Source organism: Enhydra lutris, unplaced genomic scaffold (assembly GCF_002288905.1).
Source record: "Enhydra lutris kenyoni isolate GAN:26980312 unplaced genomic scaffold, ASM228890v2 scaffoldscaffold17, whole genome shotgun sequence".
NCBI lineage: Eukaryota > Metazoa > Chordata > Mammalia > Carnivora > Mustelidae > Enhydra > Enhydra lutris.
The window spans coordinates 5,765,966-5,788,351 of NW_019154101.1; the positions used below are offsets into that span (position 1 = coordinate 5,765,966).

A 22,386-nucleotide genomic window follows, 5' to 3' on the forward strand; every position below is an offset into this window, starting at 1 on the left:
GAAGGGGGTTAAGGAATGTCATGTTGGACACACATTTGTCATTTGTTCTTAGCAAGAGAATCTCGACACCAGGGCAACACTGCAAAAGACATTAAGGGATCCATCCACTGATGTAACTATTCTAGCAGTAAGGATTCTGACTGCTCTTAGTTCTAGGAGAGAACAACTTCCTGTTTATATATTGGTTACAGAATCTGGATTTCCTAACTGCTACTGCTTTACCAGTGTGTGTGTATGTGTGAAGGGGGCACAATTAAACCATAAGGAATGTTAAGTGTAAATCCTAGGCCCCAAAGAAAAACCTAAGGAGTCTTCTACATTTACCCCCAGAAATACATTTCACCCTATGGTAGATTCCCTAACAATTTGGGCAGAGTCCCCACTTGTGAGGGCAAGAACTCGGAAGGGGCTCAGGGGGCTGATTTTGCACACAAGGTTACAGAGGTATTTCTCAATGGATCCAATGTGTGAATCCAGACAGAAACATGTACATGACTAACCTTCCTCACTGACCAACCCTGTTGGATCTGAAACTGTTTGGAAAGGCTGATCAATTACACTCCTATCCCCTCACTAGTTAGGCTCCTGTTTGGGAACGATAAATCTATTTCAGTTGAACTCCCACTGAACACTTACCCTTTTCTTCTGGGGAAAGAGCCATTCCTATTTGCAAAATCAAGACAATCACAGTTGCACATTTTCCCAAATCTTTGGCTGTATTGCAATGGTTGTTTCATTTCGTAATCTCCAACTAAACATTTCCTAACCATGGATTAACAATATAGTTACTGACTGGTTTCTTTTAACAGTATTTATCCAACATAACAAAATAAACTGCAATTTGTTATACTTTTTTTTACAAAACATTTTATAAATATTTTTACAAAATGTATACAAAGCAATTTCAAGTGAGACATACTATACAAATGAAGGTATTTAAGCAAATAAAGCCCACACCACACTGACAGTGAGTGACGCGTCCTCTATAAGTCAAGTCAGTCTGTAAGGCCTCCCTAATCTAACAAAATCTACTAAATTCTTCAGAGCTAAAATAGTTCTTTTTCGTAATTGCCAGTTTAAAATTTGCTTTATCTTTAGGCAGTACTTAAGGACACAGAAAATCAAATGCTTAATAACAAATGCACACTTTTCCACAACAACAACAGAAAAAAGAACAAAAGAAAATGATTTTTGTTACTGAGTACAAGTAGTTCTAAAACTTAACCTTGACTAATGAACCTGAACAACTGAAAGTTGGCCGTCCGAGGCGGAGCTCCCTTACCCTTCGCCAGAGGGGGCTCGACATGCGAGTTATGACCCATGTGCGCATAACCTAATCACAGGAGTAAAATACATTTTCGTAATCTTCATTTGTCATTATCTAGAATCTTTCCTCCATAGAAAGTAAACTTACATACAAGGACACAAAAATTTACAAGTTTCATTTTGGTGAATTAGGCTCTCCGTTTGCTAGACAAGTGTTAGGGTTTGAAAGACCCTCTGAGATGGTATTTAGAAAGGCAGGGGTTGGGGTAGTAGGGGAGGATAGGGAAGAAGAGGAGGTGACAAATGTATATGAAGTTTATCTTTTCTCTTAAGAATTCCACTGATTGGCAGTAATTAATGTAACCCATTAGTTGCCTACGTGAAGGCTTCCAGGTAGAGAGTTCCACAATGAGAAGAATTTGATTAGGAAGGACCATCTTTAAGTCTTGCTAGGAATGAGGGGAACATGAGTCCTAAGAGAAGAAGAGCCTACGAAATCATGGGGTTCAGGGCAGAGTGTTATCCCAGGGCTGCCCAAACAGAAAGTTCCAACTGGCAATACCAACTTATCCTTCTAATATGTTACAATACAGGAAAAAGGGGAAATCTGCAACTTGGACATTGGCACAAATAAGGAAAAAATGGGAACCCTAAAATGGCCCAGATTTTCCAAGTTCTATTGGCTGGGGTGGGGGTGGGGGGACAAGGACAAGGTACTTTGCTTTTATGAAGACTGGCTGTCTGAGGGGGCTCCTTTGAGGGCAGTGCGGGGGACAGAGAGGGACAGGGAGAGTCTGGGTCTTCTGCTGCCATGTTTTCCAATAATCAGAAGCCTTCCTTTCCATCGCAGGCCAATCTGGAGAAGAAGCACCCAACATGATGACAATGGGGGTCATCCCCGTTCTGGCAACACCAGAAACAGATGCTGGCACCGTGTGAGAGTGGAGACCAACGGGTGCACCTCTAAAGCCAGAGAGATCAACAGAATAAATGAGAGAGTGCATGCACATGGGAGGAAGAGTGGGTGTGTCCACACTGTCACCAGAGTGAGCTCTGGATCTGAACAGCTCCGGTACTCGCACGCACGCGTGGGGGAGGGCGCGTATGAAATACCGTTATGTCGCCTTCCCAACGATGGGAGAGACCGGCTGGTTACAGTGACGCTGAGGATGAAGGGAACAGCAGAGATGGGATGACTGGGGACAAGAACACAAGGAAGGAAAACGGGAAAAGCTCCCTGAAAAGAAATATAAATAAAGCAGTAAGTCATGTTCACTAATATGAACACGGGCCGCACACAGACCATGACAGGGCATGTCCTTTGGCTCTCAAGTGGGAATCCCGTGTCTCAGATCTTTTCTTTCAGTGGGGGGGGCTGGCTGGTTACTTTGGTTTGTCTGTGTTTTGGTAATGATTGCTGCCGGGGGGCGGGGGGTGACTACTGTTCTCAGACAAGAAGCATAAACAAGGCCAAAGTCCCCCTAAAGTTTAAACTGAAAAATTACAACACAGTTTTCGAACGAAAGTGCTTTGGACGCTTGGCTATTGGTGGAAGAGGGGGGTGGAGAGGTTAAATGAAAGGAAACCCAGCAACAAACAAAAACATACAGCATATGTTGACTATATCCAATTAGAAAATGCAAAACGCTTTTTTTTTTTCTCAATAGTTCACATATATATGCTTTTACATATATACATATTATATTCCTCAAGGCTCTATCCCGGCCTCCCCTGTACACTGTGCCACTTAACTGGTTTCCGTTTTCCTTTATTTAGCCTGGTCAAATGATCTCAAGTCATGCTGTTGCAACTAAGAACAGAGCATTCCCTAGATGAAACTTAACACGCATCGGCTGAAAAGCATGAGGCTTTGCTCTGGGAGCTTCAGAAAAGCACTTGAATGATGAGCAAGGAAGCCCTGCATGTGCCCTGCTGGTGCGCTACTGGCTGCTTCTTGAGGGGGGTGGGGGGGTGCTGCGGCGTCCCCGGCAGAGCAGCCGGCAACTCACCGCTCAGGGATGGCTGAGGGGGCACGAGCCGGTGGTCCACCCTCCCGACGACGACGACAACAGACCCCAAACGGCAACATTTGGAGATGCGGTGGGATATTCTTTAAAAAGTAGCTTCTATCAGTCCTGTTTGATTTTCTTTAATAAGTCTGTTCGTTTCAAATGACTTATGATTGTCAGAATTTTACCCAGGGCCAAGTGTACTGTGATCTCAGCGAGTTAACGGTGTTTTGTTTCGTTTTAAATTAAAACACGTAAACAAACACAGAAATGACTATAAGCACTTTCGTAACACTTGAAATGTGTCGGGCCTATCAGACTGCTCTCTAACAAGGATTCGTTTCGCGAAGGGATCTCCCTGTAACCACGACGAGTATTGCTCTGAAACAAAGAATGGGATCAAGATCAGAAAGAACAACCTGTGATGAAAGATCAAGCAGGCTGGAGACAGGAGACCGCTTCCATTTGCTTTTGCCAGGAAAGAACGTGACTTGTCCGGGGCGGGGTCTCGGGGCGGGTAGGGAAGGGCTGTGGCTATTAACACTCCAGGATACTATTTACAGCTGCTTCTAAAATGGAGTCAGTTTCTACAATGCCTTCACTGTGGTCCGGGATGAACTTTTCCAGGCAGTTTTCCTGCGAAGCCATTGGAGAAAAGTTGGGGAAATCTAACTCAACCGAGCCGCTAACCGCGGGGTCACTCTGGGGCTGCCGCCCAGCCTTTTTGAGTTCCAAGATGTTCTTAAATGTTGTTTCTAAACTCTTAGTGAGCTGCAGATCTGGCTGGGGCTCACCCGACCCTTTCATGATGTCTGTGTGTAAAACTTCATTCTTTGGAGAATTCCTCAGAGTTTTGTCCTGGAAGGAATTGTTACACGTCATCTCCAAGTGAGAATCTGCTAGGATACTGGAGAGTTTGCTCTCAGTTCCATGATCCGCTCGGGATGAGGTTTTCCGGGGCCCTTCGGGGCCGGGAGAGCACTCGCTGGCCTTCAGGGATTCTCTCCGGCTGCCTTTCTCCTCCGACGCACTCCGGTACTGAGCTAAGCCCGCCTTATCAAATTTCAGTGCTCTGCCGAGGCATTCAGTTTTTTTAGAAATGTTTCCTTCTGCGGAGACCACAATGTGATTAGGCACTAGATGAAATTGGTCATGATTCGTTGGTTCTGCCAGGCCTGGTTTGGCTCGGTCTCGGCCCTGGGCCTTGGCCGTCAGGTGTAGAGAGCTGGCGGCTTTGCTGCCGTGCTGGTCACTCCGGCCAAACTGGGTCTCGGGAGCAGCTTTATCAAGTTTGAAGGAACAACAGAAATCAGCCTGAAAACCCTCTGGAAATGGGAACAAAAAGAACACTGAGTGAACTTGGCAGGAAGGACTCTACAACAGAGCCCCCAGTGGGTCAGGTGCAAACCCAGCCCAGCCCGGTGAGCCAGTCCCTTGTGTCCAGGAATGTGCAGGGGCACAACACTTGAAGGGGCTTCCTGGACAGTAGCCGGGGCTTCCAGACAAGAAGCTTAACCTCTTTGACCAGGAAGATGCTTGGTGACAAATGGGAAAACCAGATGGGCCAAAAGCTCAGCTTTGTCTTGATTTCTTAGTGTTCTCTCTCTTGTTTTTTTTTTTTTTAAGTTTATTTACTTATTTATTTAAATAATCACTACATCCCACCTGGGACTTGAACCTACAACCTTGCCATCAAGAGTCGCATGCTCTACGGATTGAGCCAGCCAGGTGGCCCTCTTAGTGTTACCTTTAGCTAGTTTTTTTTTTTTCTTTTCTTTAATTAATGGCTGCTCTGAAACAGTCTGAAAACAGAAATTCGATGCTAGTAGAGCTGGGTTTCTCCTTTGGAGCAGAGGGCCCTGGAATGAGGCTTTAGGTCAGGGGTGGGAGTGGACACAACTGCTTGTCTTTGAGTGATGGCACTTGGGTCCCTGCGGACACGTGTGAGAGGACCAGGCATTATAAAGCTGCACTTTGCCAGAAGCACAGAACAGACAGTCGACACACATCCAGAATGGTACGTGCTTGGAAGGTCAATGGCATGTGCAGTAACCGGGTCTATGAATGAGCCCTGCACTGTGCCAGGCTTGAGGTGCCCAGGATGGCGAGAGAAATGTTAGGATTGGGGAGGTTGAGGGCACAGAGGGAACCTGCTGTTACAGAAGGGCAGAAGAGGTGTAAGAGGGCTCTGATGACACCTGTAAAACCAAAATGTGAATTTCTTCACCAAATCACAAAATGTGAGATGTAGGGAACACGGCCTTGACACCTAAAAAGAAGACTCCATCCAACAAACACCGGCTGTGTGGACATAATACACAGGGGGATGAAGCCCATCCAGGTCCTCAGGATGCTGTGACAAAGCACGAGGGTTTATCTGTAAGTCCAATTCATTGTAAGGCAAGAGGAGCCTGCAGGTTCTAGGATAGAGGGACAGAAATATATCCTACATTGTTCCCTTTCTTTTTGGAAAGATCTGAGGATTCTCAGAGCTGCATGGCATTTCTTTCAGACCTTTCCTTTAGACTGAGTGTAAGGATCATTTCTTCTTTTTAGAGATTTCATGAGCCACACCAAACATAAGGCAGAATCTTGATATCTAAGAATCAAGTTACAGTAATGGAAATAAAGTCACTGAAAAATAATAGTCTAACAGTAGGGGGATGGTTTATTTTATTTATCTTTTTACAACATTAATTTATTTATTTGTCAGACAGGGGGAGACGGAGAGAGACCATGAGCAGGCAAAGGGAGAAACAGGCTCCCCGCTGAGCAAGGAGCCCGATGCCGGACTCAATCGTGACCTAAGCCAAAGGCAGACTCTAAATGACCCAGCCACCCACGCGTCCCCAGGGGAATGGTTTAGCTAAATTCTTAAATTAATGTATTAAAAACTGATTATTATTTTGAAGACTCTAGCAAGTGCTAAGAGCTTCAGATGTGTTAAATGGAAGAAAATTAGAATAACAAAATTATATCTAACGTATGATTATAACTATATGTAAAGGATGTATGCAAATGGGAACCAAAACTGGAAGAAAACTGGGAGAAATAAGAACTTTTTGTTTATAGGATGGTGCAAGTATGGGTAAAATTTGTACTCCATGAATTGTTATAATGTTATTTGATTTAAAAAATATTAAAGGCCAGTTTTTTCTGGAGGAGGAATTTTTTAAAAAAGTGTTTTTTGTTTTTAAATATTTATTTGTCAGAAAGAGAGAGAACACAAGCAGGGGGAATGGCAGGCAGAGGGAGAAGCAGGCTCCCTACTAAGCACGGAGCCCAGTGTGCAACTCAATCCCAGGACCCTGGGATCATGACCTGAGCTAAAGACAGACGCTTAACCAACTGAGCCACTCAGGCATCCCAAGGAAGATTTTTTTAGAAAAGATATTTATTTATTTATTTATTTATTTATTTATTTGAGAGAGAGAGAGAGAGAGAGAGAGCATGAGAGCGGAGAGGGTCAGAGGGAGAAGCAGACTGCCCGCTGAGCAGGGAGCCCCATGTGGGACTCGATCCCAAAACCCAGGGATCATGATCTGAGCGGAAAGCAGACGATTAACTGACTGAGCCACCCAAGTGTCCATATTTTTATTTTTTAGAAGATTTTATTTATTTATTTGAAAGAGAGAGCACAAGCCGGGGGAGGGACATTGGGAGAAGGAGGGAGAAGCAGACTCTGCTAAGCAGGGAGCTCTACATGGGGTTCAATCTGAGTCAACCAAGCCCCCCAGGAGGATCAGTTTTATTTTATTTTTATTTTTTAATTTTAATTTATTTTTAATTAAAAATTTTAGAAGATTTTATTTGAGAGAGAGAGAGAAAGAGAGAATCAGAGTGAGAGAGCATGAGAGGGGAGGTCAGAGGGAGGAGCAGACTCCCCATGCAGCTGGGAGCCTGATGTGCGACTCCATCCCAGGACTCCGGGATCATGACCTGAGCTGAAGGTAGTCGCTTAGCCATCTGAGCCATTCAGGGACCATTTATTTATTTATTTATTTAAGATTTTATTTATTTATTTGACAGACAGAGATCACAAGTAGGCAGAGAGGCAGGCAGAGAGAGAGAGAGAGAAGCAGGCTCCCTGCTGAAGCAGAGAGCCCGATGCGGAACTCGATCCCAGGACCCCAGGATCATGACCTGAGCCAAAGGCAGAGGCTTTAACCCACTGAGCCACCCAGGCGCCGCCCCCCCCTTAATTTATTTTTAAAATATTTATTTGAGAGAGAGAGAGGAAGAGAGTACACAGAGGGAGAGTGAGACAGAGAGAAGACTCCCCATTGAGCAGGAAGCCCGATGTGGGACTTGATCCGAGAACCCTGAGATCAGGACCCAAACTGAAGGCAGAGGCTCAACCAGGTGCCCTAAGGATTCATTTTTACAAGGCAGAACATGTTGGGGCATGCTGAGCATGGAGCCTGCTTAGGATTCTTTCTCCTCCACCCACTGCCTCACGCTTGCTCTCTCTCTTTCTCAAACAAAAAAGAAAAAAAAAAGCACAAAACAAACAAAAAGCCAGCCCATGCAAGAAGGACACTTAGACCCTCCTCTGTCCCCCTGAGAGCAGGAAATAAATCTCCCACATGAAAAGTGCCCTCCCTGTACCAGGAGATAGAGAGACATCCTTATTATCAGAAATAGGGAATTCAGGGCCCAGAAGGTGTAGAAACAGCCCATTTCACTTTTCACTAATTTACTACTCCAGCCCAAATTCTGTTTAAAATTCCTTACTAACTGAAGCTCCCAGAGTTATGTCTTCTTTATCCTGTCAATTCCTCACAGATTTATTGTCTGTTTGTCTAAAAAGTATACAAACTGCCTGCCTTGGTCTTTCTTTAGGGTTCAATTTCATTACTGGGTCTCTGTACCTGTGTAATAAAACTTTTTTTCTCTCCTGTTAATATGTTTCATGTAAATTTAATTCCTCCAACTAGAAAAACCTTGGCCAGAGGAGAATTTCTTCCTGCCCTTTGGTGCAATCAGTGGGAAACTGGCAGGGGGAGTGAAAGGTACTAAACAGAGCATCTTAATTGACGAGCTCGCAGGCAGGGCCCCTAACAAAGCCTTGCACAGAGTAAAACAACTAGATAATTTGCTGAGGCTTACATGCTTCTGGGAAGGCTTCTGATTTAATTTAATTCTCAAGAACTAGAGAAAGGGGGAGCCTGGGTGGCTCAGTGGGTTGAGCCTCTGTCTTGGGCTCAGGTCATGATCTCAGGGTCCTGGGATCGATGGCACTGGGCTCTCTGCTCAGCAGGGAGCCTGCTTCCCCTCTTTCTCTCCCTGCCTCTCTGCCTGCTTGTGGTCTTTGTCTATCAAATAAATAAATAAAATCTTAAAAAAAAAAAAAGAACTAGAGAAAGAACGACAAGTTTACGTTTATAATGGGGAAAAACAATCACACAATGAACGTGGAATCCCAGCGTGGATTTTCTAGACTACAGACCCTACAGAGTATTCACGCACTGCTCACTCTGGGTTGTTTCTCCCCAGAATGCGTTCTGTACCTTCAGGTTTCCCGCCCAGCGGCGGTTCAGACAGACTCCCCACGGGCCGGCGGCCTGGAACCCTGGCAGCACCTCCCCTCCATTTTTTCTGACATTTCTTACCAGGATCTACAAGTGCCAGACGCTTGTCTCGGGACAGAGAAGCTCTCTCCTCCTGGTTGAACATTCTGTCGATCATCACCATCTCAGCAGAGGGATTGATCCGCTGAAAACAAGACAATCTGGTCATTTCAGATGCCTTTTAATGAAGTGCACCCATCCCACTGCGTCTTTGAAACTAACGAAGCGAACAGACATGAAGATTTGGTGTCTAGGTTCTAGTCACGTCCCATTTAGCTCCATTTATCCTTGTCACGTAAGGATGCATTTTTTGAAATTGTAATTTTGGGGAAAAGGTGATTTACACTGATTTCTCGAGAGGATGTGAAAACTAGGCCTGCCTCCCTTGCTTCCCCCGCCTCTCTCTGCAGGTACCCACACCAAGCAGTTTAATAGGCTCTGAACAAAGTGGTTTGATGTGCACAAAGGCACTGACGTTCTTCTCTGTATCTGTATCTAATCTGACATATCTTATTTCCCCTCTGCTTAATAATATGTTAGAGATCTTTTCATGAGGATGACATTTTTCTTGATATTCTACTATGGCTTCAATGTGTTTTTTAGAAGGCTTTCCTTAAAATTATTTTTTGCTGTACGGAAATGAAGCTTAAATTATATTTGTGAGTCTTATTTAACACAAAAATTCATAGCAGATATAAGATAACTTGACCAAGTAAGTGGTCCTTTCCTAAAAAATGGTAAGAGTTAAGTCTTTTTAATATCTCAGCATTTTTTTTCCTGAAGTGGTTATCAATATAAGAACAACTATTTCAAAGTTTGGAGGCACAATTTAAAGTAAATATAAATTATATATATATATATATATATATATATATAACACACATACACACACATTTATACTGTATCATGTAAGTACATAATGTAATTCAACTAAGCTCCCAAGGTATATCTCAAAGCTGATCTTAAATTGGAAACTGCCTGTAAGAGGTCAGTTTATAGGTGTAAGCCTGTATGATTTCAGAATTGCTTCTAAAATCTCAGAATAGGGGGCACCTCTGTGACTCAGTGGGTTAAAGCCCCTGCCTTTGGCTCAGGTCATGATCCCAGGGTCCTGGGTCCGAGCCCTGCATCGGGCTCTCTGCTCAGTGGGGAGCCTGCTTTCTTTCCTCTCTCTGCCTGCCTCTCTGCCTACTTGTGATCGCTGTCTGTCAAATAAATAAAATCTTAAAAAAAAAAAAAATCTCAGAATAGGTTTGGTCTTTCAATCATTTCCTGAGGCATCTTCTTTCTCTAATTAACTGGTGCTTTAAAACTAAGTTTAGTTTCTCTTTGGGATGATGAAAACTTTCTGGAATTAGTGGCTGATGGCGGCAAAACCTTACGAACATACTAAAGACCATCAAGCTGCATATTTTTAGATCATGCATGAACCTTATGGTATGTTAATGATCACTCAGTTAAAAACAAGATAAAGCTAATTTCCAAATCTGTCATCACCTGGGCTTTTCAGATATTCCTCTGAACAATTTTCCCCACATCTCTGGGCTGGTGAGAGGGAGCTGACGGCATCAGAGTGTGCATGGGGGCTGGGGGCCTCAGATGGTCCTTGCCTGTCCCCTAGCTCTGCTAACTGCTCTGCAAACCCAGTAGCTGCAGGACGTTTGGCAAATTACTTAACCAAAGCCCTGGTTTGCTCATTTAGAACCAGGAGAACCACAGCAGTCATCAGGTGTGGGCAATCATGTCAAGTGCAGCGAATGCCAAGTTCGCTTGGCAGGAGGACCAGTCAGGTGGAAGGTTTTCTACAGTCTTCGGTATCTGTGCCTTTGAGATTATGCTGGGAGAATATAATTCCCTGAAGTTTTTTCCTCTCTGAATTACTAGCTGTGACCTGTGGGGTTTTAAAAAAACAAATACACTTGGTAGCATGAATTTTACCATGGCATCTTCTAGAAGCAGGCATCTGTATTTGTTAAGCATAGCTTGGGTCCTTTTTAGGAGCTGAGTGGCAACTGTTTCAAATTCATTGTCGACTTTAAAAAAAGAGAGAGAGAGAGAAAATGGTAAGAGAGTGCAATCACTCACTAGGTCTTTTCTTTCTCAGGACTGAAATGCATTACTCTTCCATTACTCAAACATGTCTTGCCTGTGACAGTCTTCTCTTCTTAGGTTAGCTTTCCTTGATTAAACGTGCTTCTGCACTTTCCCTCACTGTCCACTGTTAGGTGACTGGGGAACTCATTGCAATACTAGCTTATTTTAACTTTAATTAGGAGGCCAAAACCAGAATACTTCTAACATGACCTATAAAAGAAAACCATAAAGCACAGACATGCAATAAATATCAATGAATAGAGAAGATCTGTTAGTCTAGATGGGCAAACCTCCACTTCTTCCAGTGCTATAAGAAACAGGAACAGCTGAACAAGGAAATCCTAGAGTGGGCTGGGCAGACTGGTTTTATGTAAGGACATAAACTAGTTCATGATATCTTACAGGTCACAGTGCTGTGGCTCTGTCCTTTGCCTGCCAGTCTCCAAAGGTTTCCCATTTTTTAGTCACTCCGTGTCTTCACATCCCTGCGTCATGCTGGACCTGGACCCTATTCCCCAGACACAGGGGACTGACTGGGACTAATCTGCGCTCAGATCAGAGACCGCAGCCAGGTAAGCACAGCTGGTGGCCGCTGCGGGAGGGGTGAAAGCAGTGTGGGGCAGCATCTGCAGCTGGCCGTCCAAACAACGCTTTGGGTTCAGTGCCCCCCGAATTGGTCAATAAAATACTCTGACCTCTGGGTATCCCCTCACCGAATATTGAGAGGAGTAAGTCACAACCCTAAACAGGAACCACGGAAATGGAGTAAATTGGGAACAAGTTAGGTCTACAATGAAAGACACGAACATGACCACCATCTGGGAGCCACAGGGCTTTCGCTCTTCTGTGAGGCATCTGTACGATGGTGTCTGGTGTCACAGGGGTGCTCTGGGGTGACAGCCTGTTTACCTTTCTTCAAGTCTTCCTCCGTGGGCATGGAGCCCTGGCACACGTGGTAGGACAGGAGCCTCTGTACCGCATCTCTTAGCGATCGGAACTGACTTTTATCGGGTGTCACAGCGTGGGCTTGGTCCCTCTGTAACTGCTGGAGAATGCTTTAAAAGAGGAATTGCCAATGTCAGTGGAGAGCTGTGGCAGGAAATCTAATCGTGATGGTTATTTGCATGCAAAGAAAGTCAGACCTACGGAATGTTATTATTCGTAGGACGGTGGTTCCGTGTTTTCTTCAGTTTCATACTTTGTACACCATGGTGGGAGTACAGTTGGGTTGAACTGTCTCCACAGGGGACTCACACTATGACCTTGGCTTCAAAAACATGGTGTTCCCACCAACCCCTCATGTAGGGGTGCTCACATGGATCTTGATAATGCCTGACTGTTGGCCAGCTAAGTTTATGCTAATATTTCTGTTCCAAACATAGGAATTTATCAAACCATGCTTCTCCGCAGAGACCCTCTGGCCGATCAAAGGGTAATGTGGTATGCTAAAGACAGAGAACTACTCTCCTTCAGAACAAACGAGCAGACAGTAGACTCAAACTATAATTGGTACATAGCTGACCCTTTAACAACATGAGGGGGCTGGGGGCACTGACTCCCGGCATGGTCAGATATCAGTATATTACCTGACTTTTCCAGAAGTTTACTAAGAGTCTCCTGTTGACTGGAAGGCTTACTGATTACACAGATGACTAATATATATTTTGTACAGTACATTTATTATTCTTACAAAAAAAGAAGTTAAGGAAAACACTATTAAGAAACTCATAAGGACAGATAATACATTTACAGTGCTGTGCTGTATTTATCGGAGAACATCTGCAAATAAGCAGACCTGCAGAGTTCAAATCCATGTTGTTCAAGGGTCACTGTACTTATGGTCCTAATAGCAGCAAACTGTATCATTATTATTATCATATATATAATATATAATAATATTGTAATAAATATTATTATAGTTATTTTCAAAGTATATTTTAAAAAATATTACATATATTATTATAACCTGACTTCTGTTGTATAGTGATTAAACATTAGGAACCTAGAGAAATGAGTCATGAGTCATTTCCAAGGGTCACTCACAAAGCTCCTTTAGTTAGCTGTTTTGCAGCAGGCCGCTTTTGTCCTCCTGAGTGACCATCCACCTGAAGACAAAACACATCTCTTAGTACTCCCTTCTGTAGAAAAAATATACAGAATACCATTACACATAAAGGACATGACGTTGTGAATATTTTCTTTTCTTTTAAAAGATTTTATTTATTTATTTGACAGACAGAGATCACAAGTAGGCAGAGACACAGGCAGAGAGAGTGGGGGAGCAGGCTCCCTGCTGAGCAGGGAACCCGATGTGGGGCTTGATTCCAGGACACTGAGATCATGACCTGAGCCGAAGGCAGAGGCTTTAACCCACTGAGCCACCCAGGCGCCCCGTGAATATTTTCAACTCCATATCAAGAGCATAGTCTAAAAATGCAGAAGTGCCCTGCTAAAAAATAAAACAAGCAAAGCCATAGACCCATGTAGCAAAGTCACACCGTGTCAAGATCACGGGAGGCTGTGCAATCGGTTCCTTGGAAGGACGCAGCTTGTATTTAAAGCCTGAATCTCCAACTCTGTAAATGTATCATTAAACTTTTGGAGAAGTATATTTTGTGGGTGCCAACTCCATGAGCATCTGAAAATTCAGTCACTGTTGCAGTCTAGGTGTGTGATCTAGTAGGGCATCTCTTTCTTTCTTTTTTCCTTTAAGTAATCCCTACACCCAACACGGGGCTCAAACTCACAATCCTGAGATCAAGAGTCGCATGCTCCACTGACCGAGACAGCCAGGGGCCCACAGTAGCACTTGTTACATCAATGTTAAGGAAACAAATGTGACTTATGTCAGAACCTGAGAACTGAGCCGGATCCTTCATGGAGTCTTCTAGGCGGGCCCACACTATAACAAGTTTCATTAAACCATTAATTGGGGTTTGATGGAGAAGAATCTAAGGGCTCAGTAAACTGAAAACAAGATTTTTTTTCCTTTCTTTTTAGATCAGTTGTTGGGTTAAAACACTATAGGGACTGGCTATGTCATCACATTCCTGGTTGCTACAGCAGGAAAAAAACCTCTCCGTATATGGGCATCTGGGTGACTCAGTGGGTTGAGTGTCTGACTTCACCCCAGCCATGATCTTGGGGTCCTGGATGGAGCCCTGCATTGGGCTCCACGCTCAATGGGGAGTTGGGGTGTCTGGTTGTCCCTCTACCCTTCCCCCTGCCACCCCGCTGTACACTTGCTTTCTCTCTCTCTCAAATAAATAAAGTCTTAAAAAAAAAAATCTCTCAGATAACTAAGATGAACAGATCCAGGGATGCCTGGGTGGCTCAGTCAGTTAAGCAGCTGACTCTTGCTTTCCGCTCTTAGGTCATGTCAGGGTCTTGAGATCGAGCCCCACGCAGGGCTTGGTGCTCAGTGGGGAGTCTGCTTGAGATTCTTTTAATCTGCCACCCACCCCTCTGCTCACATGTGTGTGCTCTCTTGCCGTCTCTCAAATAAATTAAAAAAAAAAAAAAAAAAAAAGAGGAACAGATTCACTTTGGCTATGACAATGAGTGATCATTCAACAGTAAACAACATTTTTTCTTGAGTACCTACTATGTACTGGCTGCTAGTATATCGCTAATTCATGAGGAAATGACAGTATTGTAATTTGAGAAACAGAATAGGCACATTAATCCTGTAAACAGTAACATAACAGGGCCTGGCCTGCGGGGAAGGTCTTCAGTGAGCACACTTCTGTGCGCAGACGCAGGCAGGCAGCAACTACCAAGCTGAAGATGACAGGACTACATTTTCTCTCAGTCATGCTCAACATTAAGAAGTAGCTACGCAAACTGTCTTCTACCTGCACGGCTGGCTGGCTGGGAGATGATCCAACTACTTTTTCCTGCTGTGGCTGCGTGGTTCCTAAGGACCCCGGCATGACTTTGCTTCCAGAATCCTGCCCTAATAGAATGAACATAAGACAACAGAAGCAGTTAATCAAGCCTCTTATACAATGCACAGAGCCCAGCGTATGTGGATTACTGACCATTCTGAAAGGGATTTCTGTATTTCCTGCTCTGAGGAAGGAGAGCAGGAAGTACATTTATCTACAAAAGCTCTAGAGGCAGAGGTCAGGATTCGTAAAGCCTTTTTAGGTAGTAAATAGAAACAAATACATAAGTAAATGGTAATAAATAAAAGCTGTCAATGCAACAGTTTCAAATTATTCAAGGTCTGAGGACTAGGCCTCAAACCAGTAATCCGTCAGTAACATCAAACCCCCCAGACGCTCACAAGTTAATGAATGAGGGCCCAAACAGGGGGCTGGCTAGGGGCGTTCCTGCTTTTGTCCTTTCTAGTATTTAATGATCAGTGTAGACATTCGAAGCTTTAGAAGAAATGGAAGACATAGCGCACACTATTTTTAGTCTTGTGGGGGATGCCAAAAATAGATAAATAAAGTGACATGAGGATATTTACAAAGTCACCTGTGCCATATAGTACTAGATTTTACTGTTTCTGAGCAGCACATTTTTTCCCATATAATTTAGTGTGTCATAATTAATTAGAAGTGCTTTTTTTTCTTTCTTTCTTAGTAGTATATAAAATGAAGGTACAGACACAACATGGTCTGTTATTTGGGTGGAAAGGACACAGGAGACATGGTCAGAGTGGGGATGAGGTGGAATGGGAAAGGTTGCAGGCTGGATGAGGGATGGCAGAAGATGTCCTCTGGGTTTGGGGAGAGAGGGGACAGTGGAGGGGAGCTTAAGATAAAGGCTCCTGACCTGGCAGCGTGGTGTTCAGGAGGCCAGGGATCTGTGCCTGCCTCAGGCCATCCGTGGTCTTGGAAGCAGCAATGGGGGAAGTCTGATTCAAACCTTTTTTCTGAGCCTGGGAAAAATATGGCCAAGAGAAGAAGTTAATTTCACCACTAAAAGCCTTAACAGATTGCCCAAAACACCAACCAAGCCTGTTAATGCCTACCTGGCATCACCTTCAGGTTAGACTACAAAGCGAAACTAGAATTTTACTCTACTTTCCTATCACTGGGGGAGGATTGCAAAGAGCACCCTTTAAGAATCTGTGGGCGTGTTGAATTTTCTGGACGCCATTCACAGGGATGCTGAGTGGACACCAAGCTGCCTTCCTGCCCCGGAACTGCTGTGTTCGTGATGCCCAGATGCAAAGGCTGAGCCAGAAACAGTTTCTACCCCTAATAGTTTCTATCCCCAGAAATTTTCTATCACACCTGCGAGGATTATGACCCTATCAGATCCTATGTAGGGTCTACACAGACTCTGAGCACCTGGTCAGAGCCCAAGTGCCAACCCCAAAGCTACTGTCAGCACTCACTGTTTGCTGTGTAGATGATCTAAACCATGTGTCACCCCTGCCACCGGTATATCTCTCGCTCACGTCATGTCAACATCAGGTGTAACTAGGAAATGTAATGTCAACTGAATGTTAGCCTGAGGAAAATATTATTAGAAAAATTAATCTGATGTTTTAATGGGTGTGTGCATCTTTTTTATAAATAGAAAAGATGAACTGTATGATGTTTAAGGACTGGTAAATTCCTTTTAGCTCTAAAAAAATCTGTTATCCATTTATTTTTATTTATTTATTTTTTAAAGATTTTATTTATTTGACAGAGAGAGAGAAAGAGAACAAGCAGGGGGAGTGGCAGGCAGAGGTTGAAGCAGGCTGAGCAGGGAGCCTGATGTGGGGCTCGATCCCAGGACCCTGGGACTAAAAGGCAGATTCTTTTTAAAAAAATTTTTAATTTATTTTTATTTTTTATAGACATATATTTTTATCCCCAGGGGTACAGATCTGTGAATCGCCAGGTTTACACACTTCACAGCACTCACCATAGCACATACCCTCCCCGATGTCCATAACCCCACCCCCCTCCCCCTAACCCCCCCCACCAGCAACCCTCAGTTTGTTTTGTGAGATTAAGAGTCACTTACGGTTTGTCTCCCTCCCAATCCCATCTTGTTTCATTTATTCTTCTCCTATCCCCTTAACCCCCCATGTTGCATCTCCACTTCCTCATTAAAAGGCAGATTCTTAACCAACTGAGCCACCCAGCCGCCCCTGTTATCTATTTAAAGTAAGATGATAACAGACTGAGTAGCTCAGTCTGTTAAGCTCTGCCATCCATTTAGTCATGATCCCGGAGTCCTGTGTTGGGGGGGGAGGGGGGGAGTTCATGCTCAGTGGGGGGTCAGCTTCTCCCTCTCCCTCTGCCCCTCCCCAATGTACCTGCTCCCTCTTTCCAATAAATAAATAAATAAATAAGTCTTTAAAAAAAAAAAAAAGATGATAAAGGGCTTTTATTTATTTATTTTTTATTTTTTATTTATTTTTTTTTTAAAGATTTTATTTATTTATTTGTCAGAGAGAGAGAGAGAGAGAGAGCGCGAGAGTGAGCACAAGCAGATAGAGTGGCAGGCAGAGGCAGAGGGAGAAGCAGGCTCCCTGCTGAGCAAGGAGCCCGATGTGGGACTCGATCCCAGGACGCTGGGATCATGACCTGAGCCGAAGGCAGCGGCTTAACCCACTGAGCCACCCAGGCGTCCCTATTTATTTATTTTTTAAAGATGTATTCACTTGAGAGAGAGAGAGAGAGAGAGCATGAGAGGGGAGAGGGTCAGAGGGAGAAATAGACTCCTTGCTGAGCAGGGACCCCCTCCCCCCCAAAGCGGGACTTGATCCCGGGACTCCAGGACCATGACCTGAGCCTGAGGCAGTCACTTAACCAACTGAGCCACCCAGGTGCCCAATAAAGGGCTTTTAAATTTCTCTCAATTTTTAACCTTCTGTATCATTACCACTTCATAGTGCAGCAAATTTTCAGAGTTTCTTCTCTAGTTTTGTATTTTGTATACCATCAGCAGATTTAGAGTTTAGTCCAACCACCCCATGAAGGACCTAAACTATGACCTTGGCCTGATTAATACGTTTCCACCAACTACTCATGTGAGACAACACTTCAGGCAACACCTGACCATTGGCCAAGTAAGCTCATGTTAACATTTTTATTCTAAACAATTATTTGAAACAGTTAATTATTTGGTTCCCCTTTCTAGTATAAGACTGGAGAAGGAGGGGTGCCTGGGTGGCTCAGTGGTTTAAAGCCTCTGCCTTCAGCTCAGGTCATGATCTCAGGGTTCTGGGATCGAGCCCCACATAGGGCTCTCTGCTCAGCGGGGAGCCTGCTTCCCTTCCTCTCTCTCTGCCTGCCTTTCTGCCTACTTGTGATCTCTGTCTGTCAAATGAATAAATAAAATCTTTAGGGAAAAAAAACAAAACAAAACTGGAGAAGGATTTGACACTACCCAAGAAGGTCTGGAGGAGGTCATTACAAAGCTGGAAATGGTCACCTTGCTCATCCATTAGCAGGGAAGGTCAGACCTGCACTATTCTAGGCAGACAGGTAATACATACTTAGTAACTAAACCACAAGAGGAAAATTTTCCAATGTTCACAGAATTTCCACTAGAACATAACTCCACTCTCCTACTGTAGGAAGCTGTTCACGCAGAGAACACTGGGGTTGAGGAGAGGCCTGGGGCAAACAGTGAGCACTGGCCTTCCTTGTGAATATTTCCAGGGCATGAACACTAAGGGCCGTCTTGCATAAAAAACAAAACAGATAAAAGTTGGGAAAATGCGGTTTAATTAAGGGGCAAGGCTACACAACTCTGAACTAAGCAGATCCACAGACGAATAGCTGAACCAGAGTGAATCTGTTCAAATGACCGGAGTCCTTACAGCAGTGCTGTTAGTACTCAACAGTTCTGGCATTTTTTCCCCAACGTCCCTAGTTCATGTGAAACAGAAGAATATCATCCTTATTGCTTTAGAGCACACAATTTAAAAAAAAAGTGGCATTACCCAGCCTGATCTTCTACCTTATTTATCAGACATGACCTAAAATGATTCATAGCTACTAAACAGATGAATAAAACAAAATCCCTTTAGTTGTAAAACTGAAAGAAAAGCAAGGACGAGATCACTAAGAAAGCCAGGAGAAGGGCGGAGGTTGGGAAGGTATATGGAGGAGGCTGGTTTCCAGGACTACGGGCAATATTTTCTTACCTTTTTTTTTTTTTTTAAGACTTTATTTATTTGACAGAGATCACAAGTAGGCAGAGACGCAGGCAGAGAGAGAGAGAGGAGGAAGCAGGCTCCCTGCTAAGCAGAGAACCTGATGTAGGGCTCGATTCCAGGACCCTGGGATCATGACCTGAGCTGAAGGCAGAGGCTTTAACCCACTGAGCCACCCAGGTGCCCCCAATATTTTATTTCTTGAGTGTTCACATGGATGGGAATTTGATTTATATTCTTTTATAATTTTATAATTCTGGGGGCATCTGAGTGGCTCAGTTAAGCATCTGCCTTCAGCTCAGGTCATGATCTCTGGGTCCTGGGATCGAGCCCCACATCAGGCTCCCTGATCAGCAGGGAGCCTATTTCTTCCTCTCTCTCTGCCTCTCCCTCTGCATGTGCTCTCTCTCTCTCGGCCACTCGCTCTCAAAAAAATAATCAAAAATCTTAAAAATATATATATTGTTGGTTAACTGTATGCTGATGTTTTACGTATTTTTTCTAAATGTGTTCTCTTTCACAACACAGACAAGTAAAAGAGGAAAAAAAAACCTAGAACAATCTCATGTCAAAGCCTGAAAATTCACTGTCAAATGGAGGATATGAAGCACTGTTGTGTCTAAAAACAAGGACACTCTCTGAAGGGGCCACCTCTCGTCTGAGCACAGCTGGGAGTGTTTTATGGTCCCCTCGCCCACCTGTGTGAGGCTAAGCACTGGCATCAGCGTGTTTTCATCCTCTCACCACCTGTGTTCCTCACTATACCCCTTCCCTTGGGGCAACTGCAGAGGGAGGGGCGGGTAGGGCTGGGGGATGGTAGAAGGATCAGGATTGGGGGGTACCTGTCCAGGTCCCCGCAGAGGAATCACTTCGATTCAGCTGCTCTGTATGTTTGGAAAGCCCAACTGCCTTGGGACTGCTGTCTCTAGCTGTACACTGTTGCTCCCAGCCTACTTATTCTCAGGGCAGGGCTTTGTTCCGTCTGGTTCCCTGCTGTATTCCCAGCACCGGACAGGGCCGGCACCACAGTGAGCGCACAGTAAATAGTTGTGAAATAAACTGAGTGCAGTGGAAGTCACGGGGGTCTGTCCTTCCCCGCTGGTCCAATGACCCCCACACCCCAGGAGCCAGCAACTTTCCCCCATTCCCCAAAACTTCATGTTGCCTGCAGTTGACAATCTTTTCCAGAAATTTATCATTCTATTGTTTTTGCTTAACTCCTAGAGAAGACCTGATCTTTAAATACATTTTCTTAAAAAAAAATGTATACATACATACATACATACGTGTGTGTGTGTGTGTGTGTGTGTGTGTGTGTGTGTGTGTATACAAACATATATATTTATTTAAGGGCGCCTGGAAGCTCAGTTGGTTAAGAGTCTGCCTTTGGCTCAGGTCATGGTCCCAGGGCCCTGGGATCAAGTTCCATATTGGGTTCCCTGCTCAGCAGGTAGCCTCTCCCTCTGCCTGCCACTCCCCTCTGCTTGTGCTCTCTGTCAAATAAATAAATAAAATCTCTCTCTCTCTCTCTCTCTCTCTCTCTCTTTCTATATATATATATATTTGTTTATTTATTTCACAAATAGACTATTTAAGGATCCTTTTTGAGACCTTGGCTCTAAGAACTCTGCTAATATTAGTATTCATCTTAATTCTTTAGATCTATGGATTATCTTGATACCATGTAAACATACAGAAAACCCTTAACAAATCAAAATATTTAATGTGTCAATCTCCCCTTCTGTGGTACACTTTGAAAGAAACCAATTCCGGGGCGCCTGGGTGGCTCAGTGGGTTAAAGCCTCTGCTTTCGGCTCGGGTCGTGATCCCAGAGTCCTGGGATCGAGCCCCACGTCGGGCTCTCTGCTCAGCGGGGAGCCTGCTTCCTCCTCTCTTCCTGCTTCTCTGCCTACTTGTGATCTCTGTCAAATAAATAAATAAAATCTTAAAAAAAAAAAAAAGAAAGAAAGAAACCAATTCCAACCTAGCAAGACAAGATTCATCCAACAACAGGCATTTATGGAATGAGGGAGACGCCTGGGGTCTGCCTGGCCACACTCTCGTCTGGGAATTGCCCCACTGCCACAGAAATGGGCTGGAGCCAGCAAGGCTGGAGAGCCACAAAGGTGTGTAACCCGTCACAGGCACCAAGAGCTAAAACTTCAGGAAGGGAAGGAGCACTTTCTCTCCTGTCTTAAAGTGCCAGGCCTGGGGTGCCTGGGGGCGCTCAGTGGGTTAAGCATGTGACTACCCATTTCTGCTCAGGTCATAATCTCAGGGTCACTGGGCTCGGAGCGCAGCAGGGAGTCTGCTAAGATTCTTTCTCTCCCACTCCCTCTGTCACTCACACCCCCAATAAATAAATAAATCATAAATCAATCAATCAAAGTGCCAAGCCTGCCAGTGGAGCAGTTTATCTACCTAGAGGGGGACTTTTTCTTAATTTGAAGAAAGGCCTTGGCTAGAGTAGCAGAGGCCCTGTACTGCTGCTTCCTCATGTCACCCATGCCCCTGCTCCTCTGACCCTGATGCACTGTCACCCAGACTCCCCTGGGAATTCAGAGTGGTAGTGGGCGGTGGACACCCAAGAGCAGCGGTTCTCAAATGCAGGTTTATAGACCAGTTGCATCAAGATCACCTGGGGAGTTTCTAAATACCAAGTCTCTGGGTTCCATCCACAAGAGTCAGGAATCCGATATGGGACTTAGGAATTTACAATTATTCTAAAATGCTCTCCAGTTGATTCTGATGCATTGCTAAGTTTTGGGAAACCACTGCATTTGCCAGTTTCTGTTAAATGCTTGGATAATAATGTAAAGCTGGACCAGGGTAGCCGTTCTGGTGGAGCAGAAGAGTGAGAGAGAGCGATGAAGACAGACAGAAGGCCATGCTATCTTGAACAGGCCAAGAGATAGCAGAGAGCCTGATTTCTGACCTCTAAGGAGATACATTATACCTCCTGGACATTCTCCCTGTTTGCTAAACATGTTAGGGTGAGTTTCCGAGAGTTGCAACCTAAAGTACCTAGTCAGCTCCTTTGCCCATTTTCCATAGAACGCGATCTCATTATCTTCAAACCTGTAAGCCAGGTTAGAGCTTGTTCAACTCTCACCCACCATAGCTACAACCTTCCCCGCATCCCGATTCGACCTTTCCTTGCTCCTCCTGCTACAAGGGCAGACGCAGCCCTCCTCTTTTCTACAAAGAATCCCACCAGTGCTCTGGAATTCGTGTCCATCTCCTTGCCATCACTGCTGAAGAAAGCTCAAGCCTCTTCCATGTCTTAAAAAACACGAATTCCCTTGAACCTGCCCATCCCGTGGCTCTCAGTTAC

At 44.4% G+C, this 22,386-nt stretch overlaps 1 protein-coding gene across 4 annotated transcripts in view; it reads right to left on the minus strand.

Moving 5' to 3' along the window:
- Positions 1–697: 697 nt before the first annotated feature.
- LOC111147587 (BRD4 interacting chromatin remodeling complex associated protein like) overlaps positions 698–22,386 on the minus strand; it is a 55,237-nt gene continuing 33,548 nt past the window's right edge. For 3 of the 4 annotated variants that reach the window (XM_022503707.1, XM_022503706.1, XM_022503705.1), the window contains 7 exons: positions 15,722–15,827; positions 14,794–14,894; positions 12,983–13,044; positions 11,849–11,994; positions 10,784–10,878; positions 8,888–8,990; positions 3,813–4,600 (listed from right to left, as the gene is read on the minus strand). In XM_022503707.1, the coding sequence (XP_022359415.1) occupies positions 3,813–4,600; positions 8,888–8,990; positions 10,784–10,878; positions 11,849–11,994; positions 12,983–13,044; positions 14,794–14,894; positions 15,722–15,827 (1,401 nt within the window). Of the gene's footprint in view, positions 4,601–8,887; positions 8,991–10,783; positions 10,879–11,848; positions 11,995–12,982; positions 13,045–14,793; positions 14,895–15,721; positions 15,828–22,386 lie in introns of all 4 variants that reach the window. The other variant, XM_022503704.1, reaches the window with a different exon arrangement.